We start from the raw sequence: 13794 nt of genomic DNA on the forward strand, positions 1-13794 counted from the left end.
TGATTATAGAGAATGAATATTAATAATAAATACCTTATTTTGTGTGCTTTTGGTCTCAAATTGATCAGATTGCTAATGTAAACAACTAGTGTTTCAAAGTAGCAAGCTCAAGGAAGAAAAAGACATACAGTAGCTTTTACTTAAACAAAGAACCTTCCAAGCACTAAATCTTTTCTTGTTTCAATTTTCACCCTGCATGTTACTGGTATGGTTTCATCAAATATTATTGTAGCGAGGTTTCAGGGATTAGCAGCTCCATTACAAATGTTCAGACATGATCTATATCCCCTTCTTTATAAGATTATATATCTGAACAGTTTCACATAGATTTATTATAAAGCAATAGAAACTGAGGTCGAGCTTTCGAAATCGAATAATTGTTTATAGATTTATTTTTTTTATCTTGAATATTTCCAAATTTTATTTCAACATTTATCAAAATCTGTTCACAAGCGTATTTTCCAGGTCATACGTCCGATTGCAGAGAAAGAGTAAAGCAGCTGACAGCCCCAAGGCAGAGCGGACCAACAAACATTCTCACGTTCTTCCATGCAATATGTCGTAACTTAGAAGAAGTTCGTAAATCGTTTACTAAATTGAATTTATTTACTTTTTACAAGAAAAACGAGTTGCTCTGTTGTATCGATAAATAAAATAGAGAAATTCACAGGTACTCATAATATAAAATTTCGTTACTGTAGTGTTTGTATAATGATGTATTGTGATAGATTTTTGTCACATAAGATTTTGGTGTGATGTGCCTTATTCCATTCGTTTCTTTATCAACGTACAATCGCGCTATCTTCATATAATAAATCGGCAAATTCCAGTAATAAAAAATAAGGATTTGTGCTAGTAATCACTATTGTACTTTATTTGAAGCCTATTTCTGCCATGAGTCCTTTTGGGGCAGTATAGGTAGGTAAAAAAAGTCAAAGTCCCATCATGCTCTTTGACAAACTCGTACACTTTAAGGGTTGTTAGGAATATATATAATAAATGTTTCTAATTCCCTTCCTCTTAAGTTTTACGTTCTACAGTTTACATTTCTATCCTACGAAGAAAGCAATTAATTATGATTGACATCGGTAGGGACGACGATATAATTATGAAGCTGCACCGATTTTTATTACCAAGGTTCTTCAAATTTTTTAAATAGCCTCTAATATATTATTGAAGAGCTTCATTCTTTCAATACTTTGTTAAGTCTTTTGATGCTTTCCTCTTCAAATCGAAAAATTCAGCGCACGTCGTTAACGAATTTTAATGTCTTCATTAAAATGCACAAATATACGTAAAAATAGTTTAATGTCTTCGGTATCTATCGTTGTAGCGGTTTATGTGTTGCTGCCAATATCCTTATATAGAGTAAACAGTCTTCCTACCATGCGTGTCTGAGTCGTCCACTAATTCAAACAATTACTCATGTTTCTAGGGCGATTGCTATTCATTGAGTAGTTTGAAGAAATTCATTCTTTCCAAATTTACTTTGTTGCTCCATGTTTACTTATTTTCGCCTTTTGCTCGTTTCGTCTATTTTCGTATGCTCATCATTTTTATGTCAGTTGTTACTTTGTCCACGATTTATGGTTGAAGTAAGCTTGCCCGGTCGATTAACGATAATTTATAAAATCAAAAGAATCAGTAGTTCAAACCAATTTGCTCAAGAGCGCTACTGTTCTTGGATCGCCACCTTTCGCTACTTCTTTCTTCTTATATCCGATGTAAGAATCTTCTTGTGGGTAAAAACCAACTTTCAAAGCAAAGAGAAACACATAATTGCCTGTCAAAAACGAATTTTATTAATAAACAGTAATTCACTACTAATTTTGTTTTGCCAAATTTTTCGTTTTCCATCTTACTTTCTCATTCCCTCCAAACTTCTTGTTTAATCAATTCTTCATACACTCTTATCATCGATTGTATAACGTCTTCGAACGCACTACGCTAATGAATTTTTCCTATATACTGAACACGTCAGTTTACTTCCATCGTCCGCAAGTCATCGTTTTCAACGCGAATGGTCTATTCTTTCGTTTCTTGTGATAATTGACTGTTCAATCGGCCTTAGCTTTATACCGAAATTTTATAAATCTATTTATTCAGCTTAAGATTTCATCGTTCAAGTCGATATTCTCTTTGATACCCTCTTTTGTCTTTGTTTGTTCCTTTTTCACACTTGCTGAGGCCATTCCTCACGATATTTAGGAGTTACGCTTTACCTAACAAACCATTTTTTGTCTACCATTTTGACACTCATTTTCTTTGTTCATTTCTTTCGCAACTCACTTCCTTGGCGAAACTGGTGGTTTTCGCCTGTTCTACTCTAGCTAGCTAAGCTCCCTCTCCCTGTGCATTCTTAGCCTACCTCTTTTTACCGATACAACGAATAGCGCTCCGTATATATCAGTTTGCCAGCTTGCGGATCGCCTCGGAATTCAAGTATTAGATATTACCAACTAACTTTGTTTGTTAAGTGAGAATTACGTTCTTATCATTCATTACGGTAGAATCGGGATTTTTATAAGCAGGCCTTTTTTTTTCCTTAATTAACGAGGATCTACCACTGATCACTTTCATACTTCCTCATTCCTTGCGATTTTGACATTTGAGGAATTAAAATTCCTTTTGGGGCTGACTGTTTCGCGGCGATTTTCATTTGCCGCCTAACTCTTTCGCTTCTGACGGACCAGTCTTCTTTTTTTTCCTTTTCTTAATTTTGTTGGTTTTTCGTTCACTTCTCGAACCACAACCTTCCTTAATAAGACGCTTTTTTTATCCGTAAACATTCGTTTTCCCGTTTACTTCTTTCTTTCTTCTTTTTTTTTGGGGTTTCCTTCTACTTATCTTTTGGATCGTTTCCTGATATCTTTAAAGGCAACCGTTTTTATCAGTTGGGGTCTACGTATTTAATTTGGATTACGAATCTTGTGCCTCGTTTCGCCTTAGCCAGTCTTTCTTTGCTAGCGACTTCTTTTTTCGTTCGATCTCATTGTTTCTTTTTATATTCTTTATTTTTTGTTAACCCACTGCTCCTTTAACTTTTAATACTTCTTTTCTCACTACCCTTTTCGTGTCATGGATGAGGAGTTTGAAAATGACTTTCCTTACAAGGTGATGCTTAATCAGCAACAGGATCCTTCTGATGCGCAATCGAGTCCTACATTTGTTCCTTCTGCAAACCCTTCCCTCACCACTCCTTGGTTACAAACCACTCCCTCTGCTAATCGCCCCACATGGCTACCGTTACAGCAGCACATGCATCAGCTTCGACACACTGGTCTTTTACCCGCCGTTGAATCGTCCTTTGTTCATGGCCATCGTCGAAGTGCTAGTGCTGGCGTTGGTATGGGCAATTTTTCCAACCAAGCCACTATTCCTTCTAATTCTCCAGCCGTTTCTAATATGCAACCACCGACTCAAGGCGGTCAACCCTTATACCCTACTAATTTCTTCACCACTTCGGTCTCTGCCTCTTCAGATTCCTTCCCTAACAGTCCGACCGTTCCTTCAAAGTTTAGCTTAAATCCATCAGTTGCTACATCTACGAACATTAGTCCAAGGCGGCATGCAAAAAGCCATAGTGTTGCTTCTGTTTCCTCTCCCAATTCCCATAACGCCGTACCGTTTACTCCCCATGCGTTCGTTCCTCCAGTCAACAACGCATCTCCTTTACCAGCCTTGAACACTTTACCACAATTATTGCGCCCTCGTAATTTGGATGCTCAATGGCGTCCTTCATCACTTTCTCAAACGAATAGTCCTACTCATGCCGCGAATCCATCTTTTCCTGGGACTATTGTAACTCATAATACCTCAAACTTTCGTCCTGAAGGCGGTGGTCATCGTCATCGTCGATCGACTGGCAGCTTAAGTGTTGGCTCCTCTGGCTCTGGTTTTTCTTCGGGAGGTTCAGGTAATCCCCGTAAAAATCTTTTTTCTCCTTATTTACCACAGTCATCGATTCCTGCTCTACTCGCTGAGCGTCGTTTGGTAACGGGTATTTTAATTGTAAGTAAGAAAAATAGATCAGACGCTTTTGTTAGTGTCGATGGTTTGGATGCGGAAGTATTCATATGTGGTTCGAAAGATCGCAATCGTGCCCTTGAGGGTGATGTCGTTGCCATAGAGCTGTTAGACGTTGACGAGGTATGGGCTGGTAAACTTGAAAAGGAAGAGAATCGAAGGCGTAAAGACCCAATTTCTACTAGAGGCTCTTTTGACAACCTTCGAATTGACGCCGTACCGTTTGAGGTTCCTCAGAGGTCTGCTATAAAAGCAAGAGATGATGAACAAGTGGAAGGGCAGACCCTGTTCCTTCTTGACCAAAAGCAGCTTGGTGCGGACGAAAAGCCAAAGTATGCTGGTCATGTCGTAGCAGTCTTGCAGAGGGCGCCAGGCCAGGTATTTTCTGGTACGCTTGGCATACTTCGGCCAAGTAGTGCCGCTAATAAGGAGAGGCAGACCTCGTCGGGTAATCAAGGCTCTTCCAATAACTCGGGAAATGACAAGCCCAAAATCGTATGGTTTAAGCCATCTGATAAACGTGTGCCTTTGATTGCAATTCCTACTGAACAAGCACCCACAGACTTTTTGGGTAACGATCAAGCATATGCTCAACGATTGTTTTTAGCTTCTATAAAGCGTTGGCCTGTAACTTCTCTACATCCTTTTGGTATGTTGGTTGGTGAATTAGGATCTATGGACTCTATGTCTGCTCAAGTATCCGCTTTATTACACGATACGGGTGTTCATAGTGAACCATGGGAAGGATCCGCCGCTACATCCGCCGTAACTGCACTCAATGCTTTATCGGATAATTTTTTAAACGTTGCTGGTTGTGCAGATTATCGATCTGAAGATGTCTTTTTATTTGTTAAAAATGACGTTAGCAAAGCAGCCGTTTCAGAAGTCAAGCAACATGAATCAAACATCAATTCTAGTTCTGCTACTGATTTCGTTTCTTCTGCCTTTCATATTCGACCAACTTCAACTGGTTATCATGTAGGAATCCATGTTACTGACGTTTCTCGTGTTATTGAGCCAGGATCCCCATTAGATCGCGAATTACAGCGAAGAAGTATTGCGGTGAATCTTTGCCAAAAGTCGGTTCCTTTGTTTCCCACTACGTTAGGTGAGGCTTTATCTTTACGAGAAGATAAGGATTGTTATACAATGTCTCTCTTACTGGATGTTTCCTCAACTGGTAAAATTCGTGGCACTTGGATTGGATGGGCTGTCATTCGTCCTCGCAAGGCATATACCATGAAGGAAGCTGATGAGTTGCTTCAAACTGATGCTAGACTTCGTTTATTCCATACCGTAAGCAGTCGCTTACGAACTCATCATCTTGGTACAGACGTGCCACTCAGCCGGTATTGTAGGTTAGTACGTCGATGGGATGAAGAAAGCTGCAGCTTTGATCCCAATGAAACGAATCTTTTTATTTCCTCGGCGGTTGAAGTTTTACGTGAAACTCTTTTGGATGCCGCTAATAGAGCCGTTGCAAGCCACTTGCGTCAGGAATTCCGTGAAAATGCATTCCTTAGGACTCAGCGATTGCCCTCTCGAGAAAACTGTCGCATATTACAAAGTATGGCCATTCAGATGGGATGTGTTTTAGATTTGTCTTCGACAAAATCACTTTTACGCTCTTTAAGTTTGATCGAAGACGATACTGTTCGTAACATTTTGCAGCTTTATTATTATAAGGTTACCCCAAGAGCAGTTTATGAAATGCAGAAGTATAAAGGCAATCTCGCTTCCCAGATGATGAGTCTTGGTATTGAGGACGAAAGTGACGATTTGACACATTTTACAGCACCTTTGGAACGTTATGGTGATATTGTAGTTCATTATCAACTGCAGTTGCTTTTGAGAGGAGAACTGGCTTCTGAAAAGCGCCTTCGTGTATGGTCGCAAGCGGCAAACGATGCAAGCCGTCGTCTGGTTATAAGCAAATTTGCGCAAGAAACTAGCATTCATATAAAAATATTTAGTGACTGGGCGGAGAGTCAGGTTTGGCAAGACGGTCTCGTATGTTTTGTTGCTCCATCATATTTTGACGTATTTTTCCCATCTCTAGGCATGGAGAAACGTGTTCATTTAGATTTGCTCAATCTAACCCACGTAAGGTTTGAAGAGGACCAGGGCATTTTATCTTTATACGACGAGAGCGGAGCCGTTACAGTTGTTAAATTGTTGACCTCTGTCAAAGTTAAGCTCTTTGTGCAGCTTTCGACTCCACCTCTTATCAACGTTTCAAATGTCGAGTTTTGATGTTGAACTTCGATTGTTTGCAATGTTTATTTCATGTATGTGTTTTTTGGTGACACATGTTCATTTTCGGATGCCTGGAATGGCTTTATATTCTCATTCATATTATTGCTCTTATTATTAGGCATTGTTGATAAAAAATATGTTACGATTCTAAAACTGCATTTTTTCCCATTCTTACTTTTCTCTTTAATTTCGACGAAGCTGTTACTTACGTCTAATATTTGTTTCTGGAGATTTACAAGTTTTGCATAGCCAAGGAGCTCGAAAACTCGGTTTAATCTTATACACTAAGATGCCGATTTTTTATGTTATATAACTAAAAGGATGATTAAACTTGATTACGATAGTTCACGATGATAGAGTTGGATGAAGGAATCCAGTAGTCTCGATACGTGATTTTATGAGTGCATGAGTTGATGATACCTTGAACTTTTCCTTTTTTATACATTAGATTGGATTTTGTTTCAAAAATGAAATCCTGCTTTTATATTGATACATGTCACTTTGTTGGCTTACCAGTAGATGAAGTGTCGTTTGCGTTTGCAATCACTGCGGCGATTAGGCAATCAGAAGTGGATTCTTATCGGTCGTTTGGGGTTAGCTGAGTCTTTTATTTTTTGTTTCTTTTTTTAAAATGAATCTACTATTGGACGACATCTTAGCAATTTTCAGTTGATTTTTTGCAATTTAAGTTCATTTCTTACACAAAATATTCAAATTTATAGTTATGAAACGTATCCGGGATGTGTTAGTTACTCATGTCCTATTTTATGATATGAAAACGGCATAAGATATTAAAAAGAAAAGGATTCTACAAATATTCTTAGTGATTACTATTTTTCATTTTTAACGCTGCCTTGTTATATCGGCTTTTGTTTACCAAGTGTATTAACTCGATATCGAGTATATTTTGATGTATACGCATGCTATACTGATTATAAAAAATTATTAATCCACAAAGTCTTAGAAATTATGAGAACTAAATGAAATACTCTTTAAAAATAGAAAAAAAGTTAAAAATATTTATGTTTCAAGTTAAACAACAATGTAAGGTTCTAGTGGTAAAGTAAGTATGTTTATTATTAGGTCGCGACGCGAGAGTACTTCGTATTTTGACAACAACACACTAAAAGTCAGAAATCAGAAGGCTATAATTTTTTATAGCACTAGAGATTTTGGGTTATTTTATATTAGAACCTTATAGTTTAAGGGTATAATTGCTTTTTTCCAGTCCTTTAAATTGTTTCGGTCGATAGGATTGATTCATGGAGAAAACATATGGGAAAACTGTATTGCCATTGAGCAGAGTAAAGAGGATAATAAAGCAAGATGAAGACGTACACTACTGTTCTAATGCATCTGCTTTGTTAATTTCAGTAGCTACTGTATGTGTGTTGTTGATAAATCAGCTATCTGGGCGACTTAGCACCATTTTGATTGCATAAAAGAAAAAGAAAAATAAAAGCTTACCTATTTTATGATTTAGGAATTATTTGTTGAAAAGTTAGCAACAGAGGCTTATCAACTTGCCAAATTACAAAAACGTAAAGGAATACGATACAGGGACGTTGAGGACGTTGTACGTAAGGACGATCAATTTGAATTTTTATCAGATTTGTTTTCTATATAATTAAAAAGTGTGAGAACTGGAAAACGGAAGCTTAAGTGTTTCCTTTCTTGTTCAGAAACTTCCTCATGAAATGAAAGGAAACAATCATCTTGTCAGTAAAATGTGATTTAATGAATTTTATTTGAGTTTTCTTCTTCGTTTTCATGCTCTTGTGTCTTTTTATCCACAATGCGCATTTTCAAACAGCTTTATCAAACAACTACTGTAGCTATTTGGATAAAATAGAACACATGTTCTCTTAAATTGGGTTACCTGATTTTTCATGTTTCAATCATGACTAATTTGCGGCCTTTGTTAGCTACATCTATAAACAATCTTAATGATTAGGAAATGGTTAAACGTTTGAACTCGATTGAAAGATATTGAAAAGCTACCAGCGCCCATCTGTATATTCTTCATTTAATTCCTTTCTCAATATCATTTGGTTCATTTATTTAAACAAAAATGCAGAGAAGGTCGAGCTTCTTTATCTAATCCCAGCGATGCAGACGTATTGCTTGCTTCATGGTTATATTCTATACCTCCGCTACCTTGCCGTGATAATGCCGTAATCGTACATTACTATACTCGAAAACTGATTTAAGATTTGTTCTGTTCTAAATTTCCGACTACCGAATGAATTACGACACTCCACCTTGTTTCGTTAATACTACTCCATTACTAACAATTGCGCAAATACTGAAAGCAAACCAGAACCAAGTAGAAAAAATGTCGGTTTACTCATTTTCAGACGTTAGTTTAGTTGCAAAGGCACTTGGTGCATTCGTTAAAGAGAAAAGTGAAGCTTCTATTAAAAGGCATGGCGTGTTCACTTTAGCTCTTAGTGGAGGAAGTTTACCAAAGGTTTTGGCTGAAGGATTGGCTCAACAGAGAGGTATCGAGTTTTCCAAATGGTAAGTTAACAGATATTATATACTTTTGAGTTGTATGGATTCACTGTGGTTTTGTTTAGCTTTGGTTGACGTGAAACACTCTGTCTTAAGGCAATTTATGATTAACAGCTCTATTTAGGGAAGTTTTCTTTGCTGATGAAAGAATTGTTCCTTTAGATGATGAAAACTCAAATTATGCGCTCTGTAAAAAGTTGATTTTTGACAAGTTTGAAGGATTTGACCCTAAAAAAATTCATACCATCAATCCTGAGCTTTTGAAAGAAAATCCTATTGACCCTCAGAATGTTGCTGATGAATATGAAAAACAATTAGTGCATGTGTTTGCAAATAGCTCCACTGTTAAGGTCCCTGTGTTTGATTTACTGCTGTTAGGATGCGGTCCTGATGGCCATACATGTTCTCTATTCCCCGATCACGAGGTACTCCAGGAAGACGTTGCTTGGGTGGCCCCAGTCACTGATTCGCCCAAACCCCCTAAAGACCGCATCACTTTGACTTTACCGGTTGTCACACATGCTCAAGCCATTGCCTTTGTTACCACAGGTGCTGGTAAGAAGGATATTTTGCCTATTGTCATTGAGGATTTTACATCTAAACTTCCAAGTGCGCTGATCACTCGAAACAATTTGACTCGTACAAGCTGGTTTGTGGATGATGAAGCATCAGCCAATCTTGAGAGATCCTCTTTGAAGGTTTTCCCTCAATAGGCAGTTCAATTTAAGCAGGTGGCCTTTAGAATGCTTAATTGCTACATGCTTCGGATTCATTACTTGTTTCTTTAAGGTCTTTCAAGGGAAAGGTTGCAGTTCTCTTTTGTTGTTCGTGAGATTCTTTGCATAAACGCTTTAGATAATGACTTTCAAAATGCTTTCAGTCACTTCCGTGGAATGCTTGATGACCAGTTTTAACACATGTTAGTAGATTAGGAGAGAACTTGTTCCTCAAATCCTCTTTGCATTTGTTGTCTGTTTTTTATTTTAGACTAGCGTATAAAGGTTAGTCTTGTAAACAATGTGTAAGAAGCTAATGCTTTATTAAATTGTTTTATTGCTTCGTTTAGAATCATGTTTAGTTGATTGATATCACTGGCCAAACCCACACTGCAGAAATATGATGTTTTAATGAAGAAATGAATCATTGAAATATATAAACTTAAGCTATCTTGTATCATTTTTTGTTGGTGATAATGTTCTAAAATGTGTTTCATCAACAAGATAAAGTAAACCAATTGTTTTTGAATTGCAGTGATATAGTTTAGCTTCAATTCTTTTATTAAATCATTAATTCATTTTTAAAATTATGCAAAATTACGGCATTTTCTCATACTGCTTATGATAGATTTTAAGCAAAGATGGAAATTTATATCCAAAAACATGCAATTGCTTAAACTCTCCTTTATGTAAGGGTTTATTAATACTTATGTGTTTTCTACAGATGGCAACCTTCTGATTAATTATCATTAGGTTAATTTGTGATAGAAGCTGTAGTGATCTTAATTACAATAGTTTACATTATAGCAAGATGTTCGACATGACTCAATAGACTAAAAATTTTTTTTCTTAGCATATTCTTCAAAACTGTAGGTCTTAAAAACAGTTTTGTTAGCTTAACATCACCTTAAGTCGTTAGTCATCGTAGAGGAGGCACTTGATATTTCCATCGCACAACATGAACTACCAAAGGCTTGAAAAGTTAGGTAAGTATGAGTTTGAGGTCCCAAAATTTGCAATTTCATTAACTTAAGTAGGAGAGGGAACATATGCGCATGTTTATAAGGGGCAAAATCGAGTGACTGGTGAAATTGTCGCTCTCAAAGTTATTCGTATTGATGCAGATGAAGGAACACCTAGTACTGCTATCCGTGAGATTAGTCTTATGAAGGAGCTTAGGCATCCCAATATTATGTCTCTCTCAGACGTTTTGCAAACCGAAAATAAGCTTATGCTCGTTTTTGAATATATGGAAAAAGATTTGAAAAAGTACATGGACACTTATGGGAACCAAGGAGCTCTTCCACCTTCTCAAGTAAAAAATTTTACTCAACAATTACTCAAAGGGATATCTTTTTGTCACGAAAACCGAGTTCTACATCGTGATCTGAAACCTCAAAATTTGCTTATCAACAGTCGTGGTGAATTGAAATTGGCGGATTTTGGGTTAGCCCGTTCAATTGGAATTCCAGTGAATACTTTTTCAAACGAAGTGGTCACCTTATGGTATCGTGCTCCTGACGTTCTTTTGGGTTCTCGAGTATATTCAACTTCCATTGATATTTGGTCAGTTGGTTGTATCATGGCAGAAATGGCTACAGGACGTCCTCTATTTGCTGGGTCAAATAATGAGGATCAGCTACTAAAAATCTTCCGATTATTGGGAACTCCTACTGAACAATCATGGCCCGGAATTTCTTTACTTCCTGAATATAAGCCTACTTTCCCTATTTATAAAGCACAAGATCTCGCCTACCTATTTCCAACATTTGATCCTCTTGGTTTGGATTTGTTACGACGGATGCTTCGTCTACAACCTGAATTAAGGACGACCGGCCAGGATGCGCTTCAACATGCTTGGTTTTTAACCGCATAGGCTGTAAATTAACATCAAAAAGTTTAACCAAATTACGATTTTATTTATTCATTTCAGTTTCCTATTGAAATCATTAATTTTTTTTTTGGAAAGAATGCATTTCACCTAGGGAAAGAGCACAATATTTTTGGACGTTCAAATTTCTTCGCAACTGTTTTAGCCCAAGTAGCTATCCCTATTGATCTTTTTTAAACGAGGTTTAGAGGTAAATATTTGGTTATTATTTTGAGAGGATTTGAAGCTGTCGAATATATTTTTAGCCAAGAATTAAACGGCGTTTTATTTTCTACGATTAAAATATCGTCGCTGATGACATTCAAGTCGTAAATGAAATACTTAAAGAATTGAATGATCCGCATTGCGTCTGACATTTTTATGAAGGAGCAAAAGGATAATATTCAAAAAGCAATGCGGGTTTTTAGTATACTGATAATAATTTGCGGATTTCAAGCAATTATCCGCAATGCACATGAAAAACAATCTTTTTTCACTTATTTTTATTAGTGGATTAATGGCTTCCTTCCCTATTATTTAACTGCATGAAGGGATTCTCTATTAATGTTCTCTTTAACCATTCGACATTTTATGTGGTTTCTGTCGTTCATTATTCTTTTTATTTACTTTCATCTATACTCCATCTTTTCAGTTTTGAGGCATCAATGGTAGGAGGTGACTAAATTTCTTTGAGTTTCGTTTAGGAAGAAGGTTCAATTTGTAAACATGAAATAATAATTGTGTCTTTTACAATTTCTTTTGAGTTTTTCTACTCGCTTGGCCCAGCAATCTATTGTTTAAGGAGATATACGGATTTGGCTTATCGTATTTTTACGACATCTTCTACCTCGCCAAATCTTTTAGTTTTACCCATACTGCTAGAATTTACATTACATGAAAAAATGACTGATACGCGAAAATTCAAAGCTACTGATTTATTTTCATTTAACAATATAAATTTAGATCCTCTAACGGAGACCGTAAGTTACCATCTACCGTACTTAAAGCGGACTTTCATTAACTCGAACAACTTTTAGTTCAATATTTCATTTTATCTCAGTTATTTGAACAAATGGCCTAGCTTGTGTGTTGTACAAGAGTCTGACCTATCTGATCCAACCCTTATGGGTTATATTATGGGGAAATCAGAAGGAACCGGTAAAGAGTGGCATACTCATGTTACCGCCATTACAGTAGCGCCAAATTCCCGTCGTTTAGGCCTTGCTAGAACGATGATGGACTACTTAGAAACTGTAGGAAATTCTGAAAACGCTTTTTTTGTTGACCTGTTTGTGCGTGCCAGCAATGCACTTGCAATTGACTTTTACAAAGGATTGGGGTATTCGGTTTATAGACGAGTTATTGGGTACTATAGTAATCCACATGGAAAGGATGAGGATTCATTTGATATGCGGAAACCACTTTCGCGAGATGTTAATAGAGAAAGCATTCGAGAGAATGGGGAAAATTTCAAATGCAGCCCAGCTGATGTTTCATTTTAGTTCACTCTCTTTTTACAAATCTATTAACTAGTGCAAAGGAAGAAGATTTTTTTTTATATTAGGTAAATGGTATAGTATGTACATCATATTAATGAAAATCAAAGTTCAGAAACGACTAATATTTGCTATGCTTTAAGACCTCGGTCCTTTTCCTTGCTTACATATTGATATTGTAAGTATTTGAAGTTTTTGATTAATGATTATGCAACTCTTTGGAACATTTTGATAATTTATCAATAAAATAATGTATCACTACACAATGGTTGAAATTTGCGTTCAGTTTCCTTTAGATAAATAGCAAATCGTCTACTAGTTACTTTATTTCTCTAATGTGAAATGGCAAACTAAATAACTTCTATTTATGTTAGCAATAAATCAATGAATGACTATACTACCCACTTCCATTCAGTCCTCTATACTTGCAAAATGAAAGACAAAACTATGTAAATACATGTAAAACATATCTTTACCAAAAATCGTAGCTACACGATCATCTGACTTAACAACTTTGCAAAAACAATTCACCACAGAAATATTTTTTTTAAACAAGTAGTAAGTAATTGCCAGCAATAACTTTTAACGTGAATTATTTTTTTAAAAGTAAAACTATCTGAAAAAAAATTTACATCATGAGCTTACAATATCAAAAGTTAAATAAAGAAATAAGAAAATATTCGAAGATTAAAAAGACGCCAGTTCAACGAAAAGAGAAGAGGCCTTTTATTTCAACCTTCTACTATATCGGTTGATTGAAAATTGACCAGAGAATTGAATGTATCTAACAGATCAGAGTGTTTCAACCTTTGTCCAACAACGGACTTTATACTGATAAATTTCACTTCATGGTTTTATTCAACCAAGTTCTTATACAAAAAGCACCTCTACAATTAAATCAGAAATCACACGCAAC

The 13794-nt window shown here is 36.3% G+C and overlaps 5 protein-coding genes and 7 long non-coding RNA genes across 12 annotated transcripts; 7 read left to right on the forward strand and 5 right to left on the reverse strand.

The window, feature by feature from the left end:
* Positions 1-27: 27 nt before the first annotated feature.
* On the reverse strand, positions 28-290 carry SPOM_SPNCRNA.6968. The gene has a single exon (NR_196309.1). It is a non-coding gene; the product is annotated as a non-coding RNA (long non-coding RNA).
* SPOM_SPNCRNA.469 lies at positions 99-1635 on the forward strand. The gene has a single exon (NR_150853.1). It is a non-coding gene; the product is annotated as a non-coding RNA (long non-coding RNA).
* Positions 420-3019, reverse strand: SPOM_SPNCRNA.6969. Its single transcript, NR_196310.1, has one exon. It is a non-coding gene; the product is annotated as a non-coding RNA (long non-coding RNA).
* Positions 2552-6800, forward strand: sts5 (Dis3L2-like 3'-5'-exoribonuclease). Its single transcript, NM_001022910.3, has one exon. The coding sequence runs from the start codon at positions 3079-3081 to the stop codon at positions 6277-6279; it is 3201 nt and encodes a 1066-aa protein (NP_587919.1). The 5' UTR covers positions 2552-3078; the 3' UTR covers positions 6280-6800.
* A 490-nt stretch (positions 6801-7290) lies between these two features.
* On the reverse strand, positions 7291-8918 carry SPOM_SPNCRNA.6970. The gene has a single exon (NR_196311.1). It is a non-coding gene; the product is annotated as a non-coding RNA (long non-coding RNA).
* On the forward strand, positions 7394-8213 carry dpb3 (DNA polymerase epsilon Dpb3). The gene is made up of 2 exons (NM_001355889.2): positions 7394-7664; positions 7766-8213. Exons 1-2 carry the CDS (start codon positions 7545-7547, stop codon positions 7907-7909), a joined length of 264 nt encoding a protein of 87 aa, NP_001343092.1. The 5' UTR covers positions 7394-7544; the 3' UTR covers positions 7910-8213.
* pgl1 (6-phosphogluconolactonase) lies at positions 8596-10123 on the forward strand. Its single transcript, NM_001022911.3, has 2 exons — positions 8596-8802; positions 8921-10123. The coding sequence occupies exons 1-2, from the start codon at positions 8618-8620 to the stop codon at positions 9507-9509; spliced, it is 774 nt and encodes a 257-aa protein (NP_587920.1). The 5' UTR covers positions 8596-8617; the 3' UTR covers positions 9510-10123.
* An 83-nt stretch (positions 10124-10206) lies between these two features.
* SPOM_SPNCRNA.6971 lies at positions 10207-11360 on the reverse strand. Its single transcript, NR_196312.1, has one exon. It is a non-coding gene; the product is annotated as a non-coding RNA (long non-coding RNA).
* On the forward strand, positions 10452-11388 carry pef1 (cyclin-dependent protein kinase Pho85/PhoA-like Pef1; the record flags this gene model as incomplete). Its single annotated transcript, NM_001022912.2, has 2 exons — positions 10452-10498; positions 10550-11388. The coding sequence occupies exons 1-2, from the start codon at positions 10471-10473 to the stop codon at positions 11386-11388; spliced, it is 867 nt and encodes a 288-aa protein (NP_587921.1). The 5' UTR covers positions 10452-10470.
* An 856-nt stretch (positions 11389-12244) lies between these two features.
* Positions 12245-13144, forward strand: naa20 (NatB N-acetyltransferase complex catalytic subunit Naa20). Its single transcript, NM_001022913.3, has 2 exons — positions 12245-12362; positions 12420-13144. The coding sequence occupies exons 1-2, from the start codon at positions 12285-12287 to the stop codon at positions 12882-12884; spliced, it is 543 nt and encodes a 180-aa protein (NP_587922.1). The 5' UTR covers positions 12245-12284; the 3' UTR covers positions 12885-13144.
* SPOM_SPNCRNA.6972 lies at positions 12561-12799 on the reverse strand. The gene has a single exon (NR_196313.1). It is a non-coding gene; the product is annotated as a non-coding RNA (long non-coding RNA).
* A 77-nt stretch (positions 13145-13221) lies between the features above and the next one.
* On the forward strand, positions 13222-13788 carry SPOM_SPNCRNA.471. The gene has a single exon (NR_150855.1). It is a non-coding gene; the product is annotated as a non-coding RNA (long non-coding RNA).
* The last annotated feature ends 6 nt before the right edge of the window (positions 13789-13794 follow it).

Source organism: Schizosaccharomyces pombe, assembly GCF_000002945.2.
Source record: "Schizosaccharomyces pombe strain 972h- genome assembly, chromosome: III".
Lineage (NCBI taxonomy): Eukaryota > Fungi > Ascomycota > Schizosaccharomycetes > Schizosaccharomycetales > Schizosaccharomycetaceae > Schizosaccharomyces > Schizosaccharomyces pombe.

Excerpts from the sequence above, each read along its gene's own strand:
- sts5 (NM_001022910.3), top strand. The coding sequence starts at position 3,079 with ATGGATGAGGAGTTTGAAAATGACTTTCCTTACAAGGTGATGCTTAAT.
- dpb3 (NM_001355889.2), top strand. The coding sequence starts at position 7,545 with ATGGAGAAAACATATGGGAAAACTGTATTGCCATTGAGCAGAGTAAAG. Across the intron at positions 7,665-7,765 it reads TGTTAATTTCAGTAGCTACT|GAATTATTTGTTGAAAAGTT; the intron begins GTATGTGTGTTG and ends TTTATGATTTAG.
- pgl1 (NM_001022911.3), top strand. The coding sequence starts at position 8,618 with ATGTCGGTTTACTCATTTTCAGACGTTAGTTTAGTTGCAAAGGCACTT. Across the intron at positions 8,803-8,920 it reads GGTATCGAGTTTTCCAAATG|GGAAGTTTTCTTTGCTGATG; the intron begins GTAAGTTAACAG and ends AGCTCTATTTAG.
- naa20 (NM_001022913.3), top strand. The coding sequence starts at position 12,285 with ATGACTGATACGCGAAAATTCAAAGCTACTGATTTATTTTCATTTAAC. Across the intron at positions 12,363-12,419 it reads TAGATCCTCTAACGGAGACC|TTCAATATTTCATTTTATCT; the intron begins GTAAGTTACCAT and ends AACAACTTTTAG.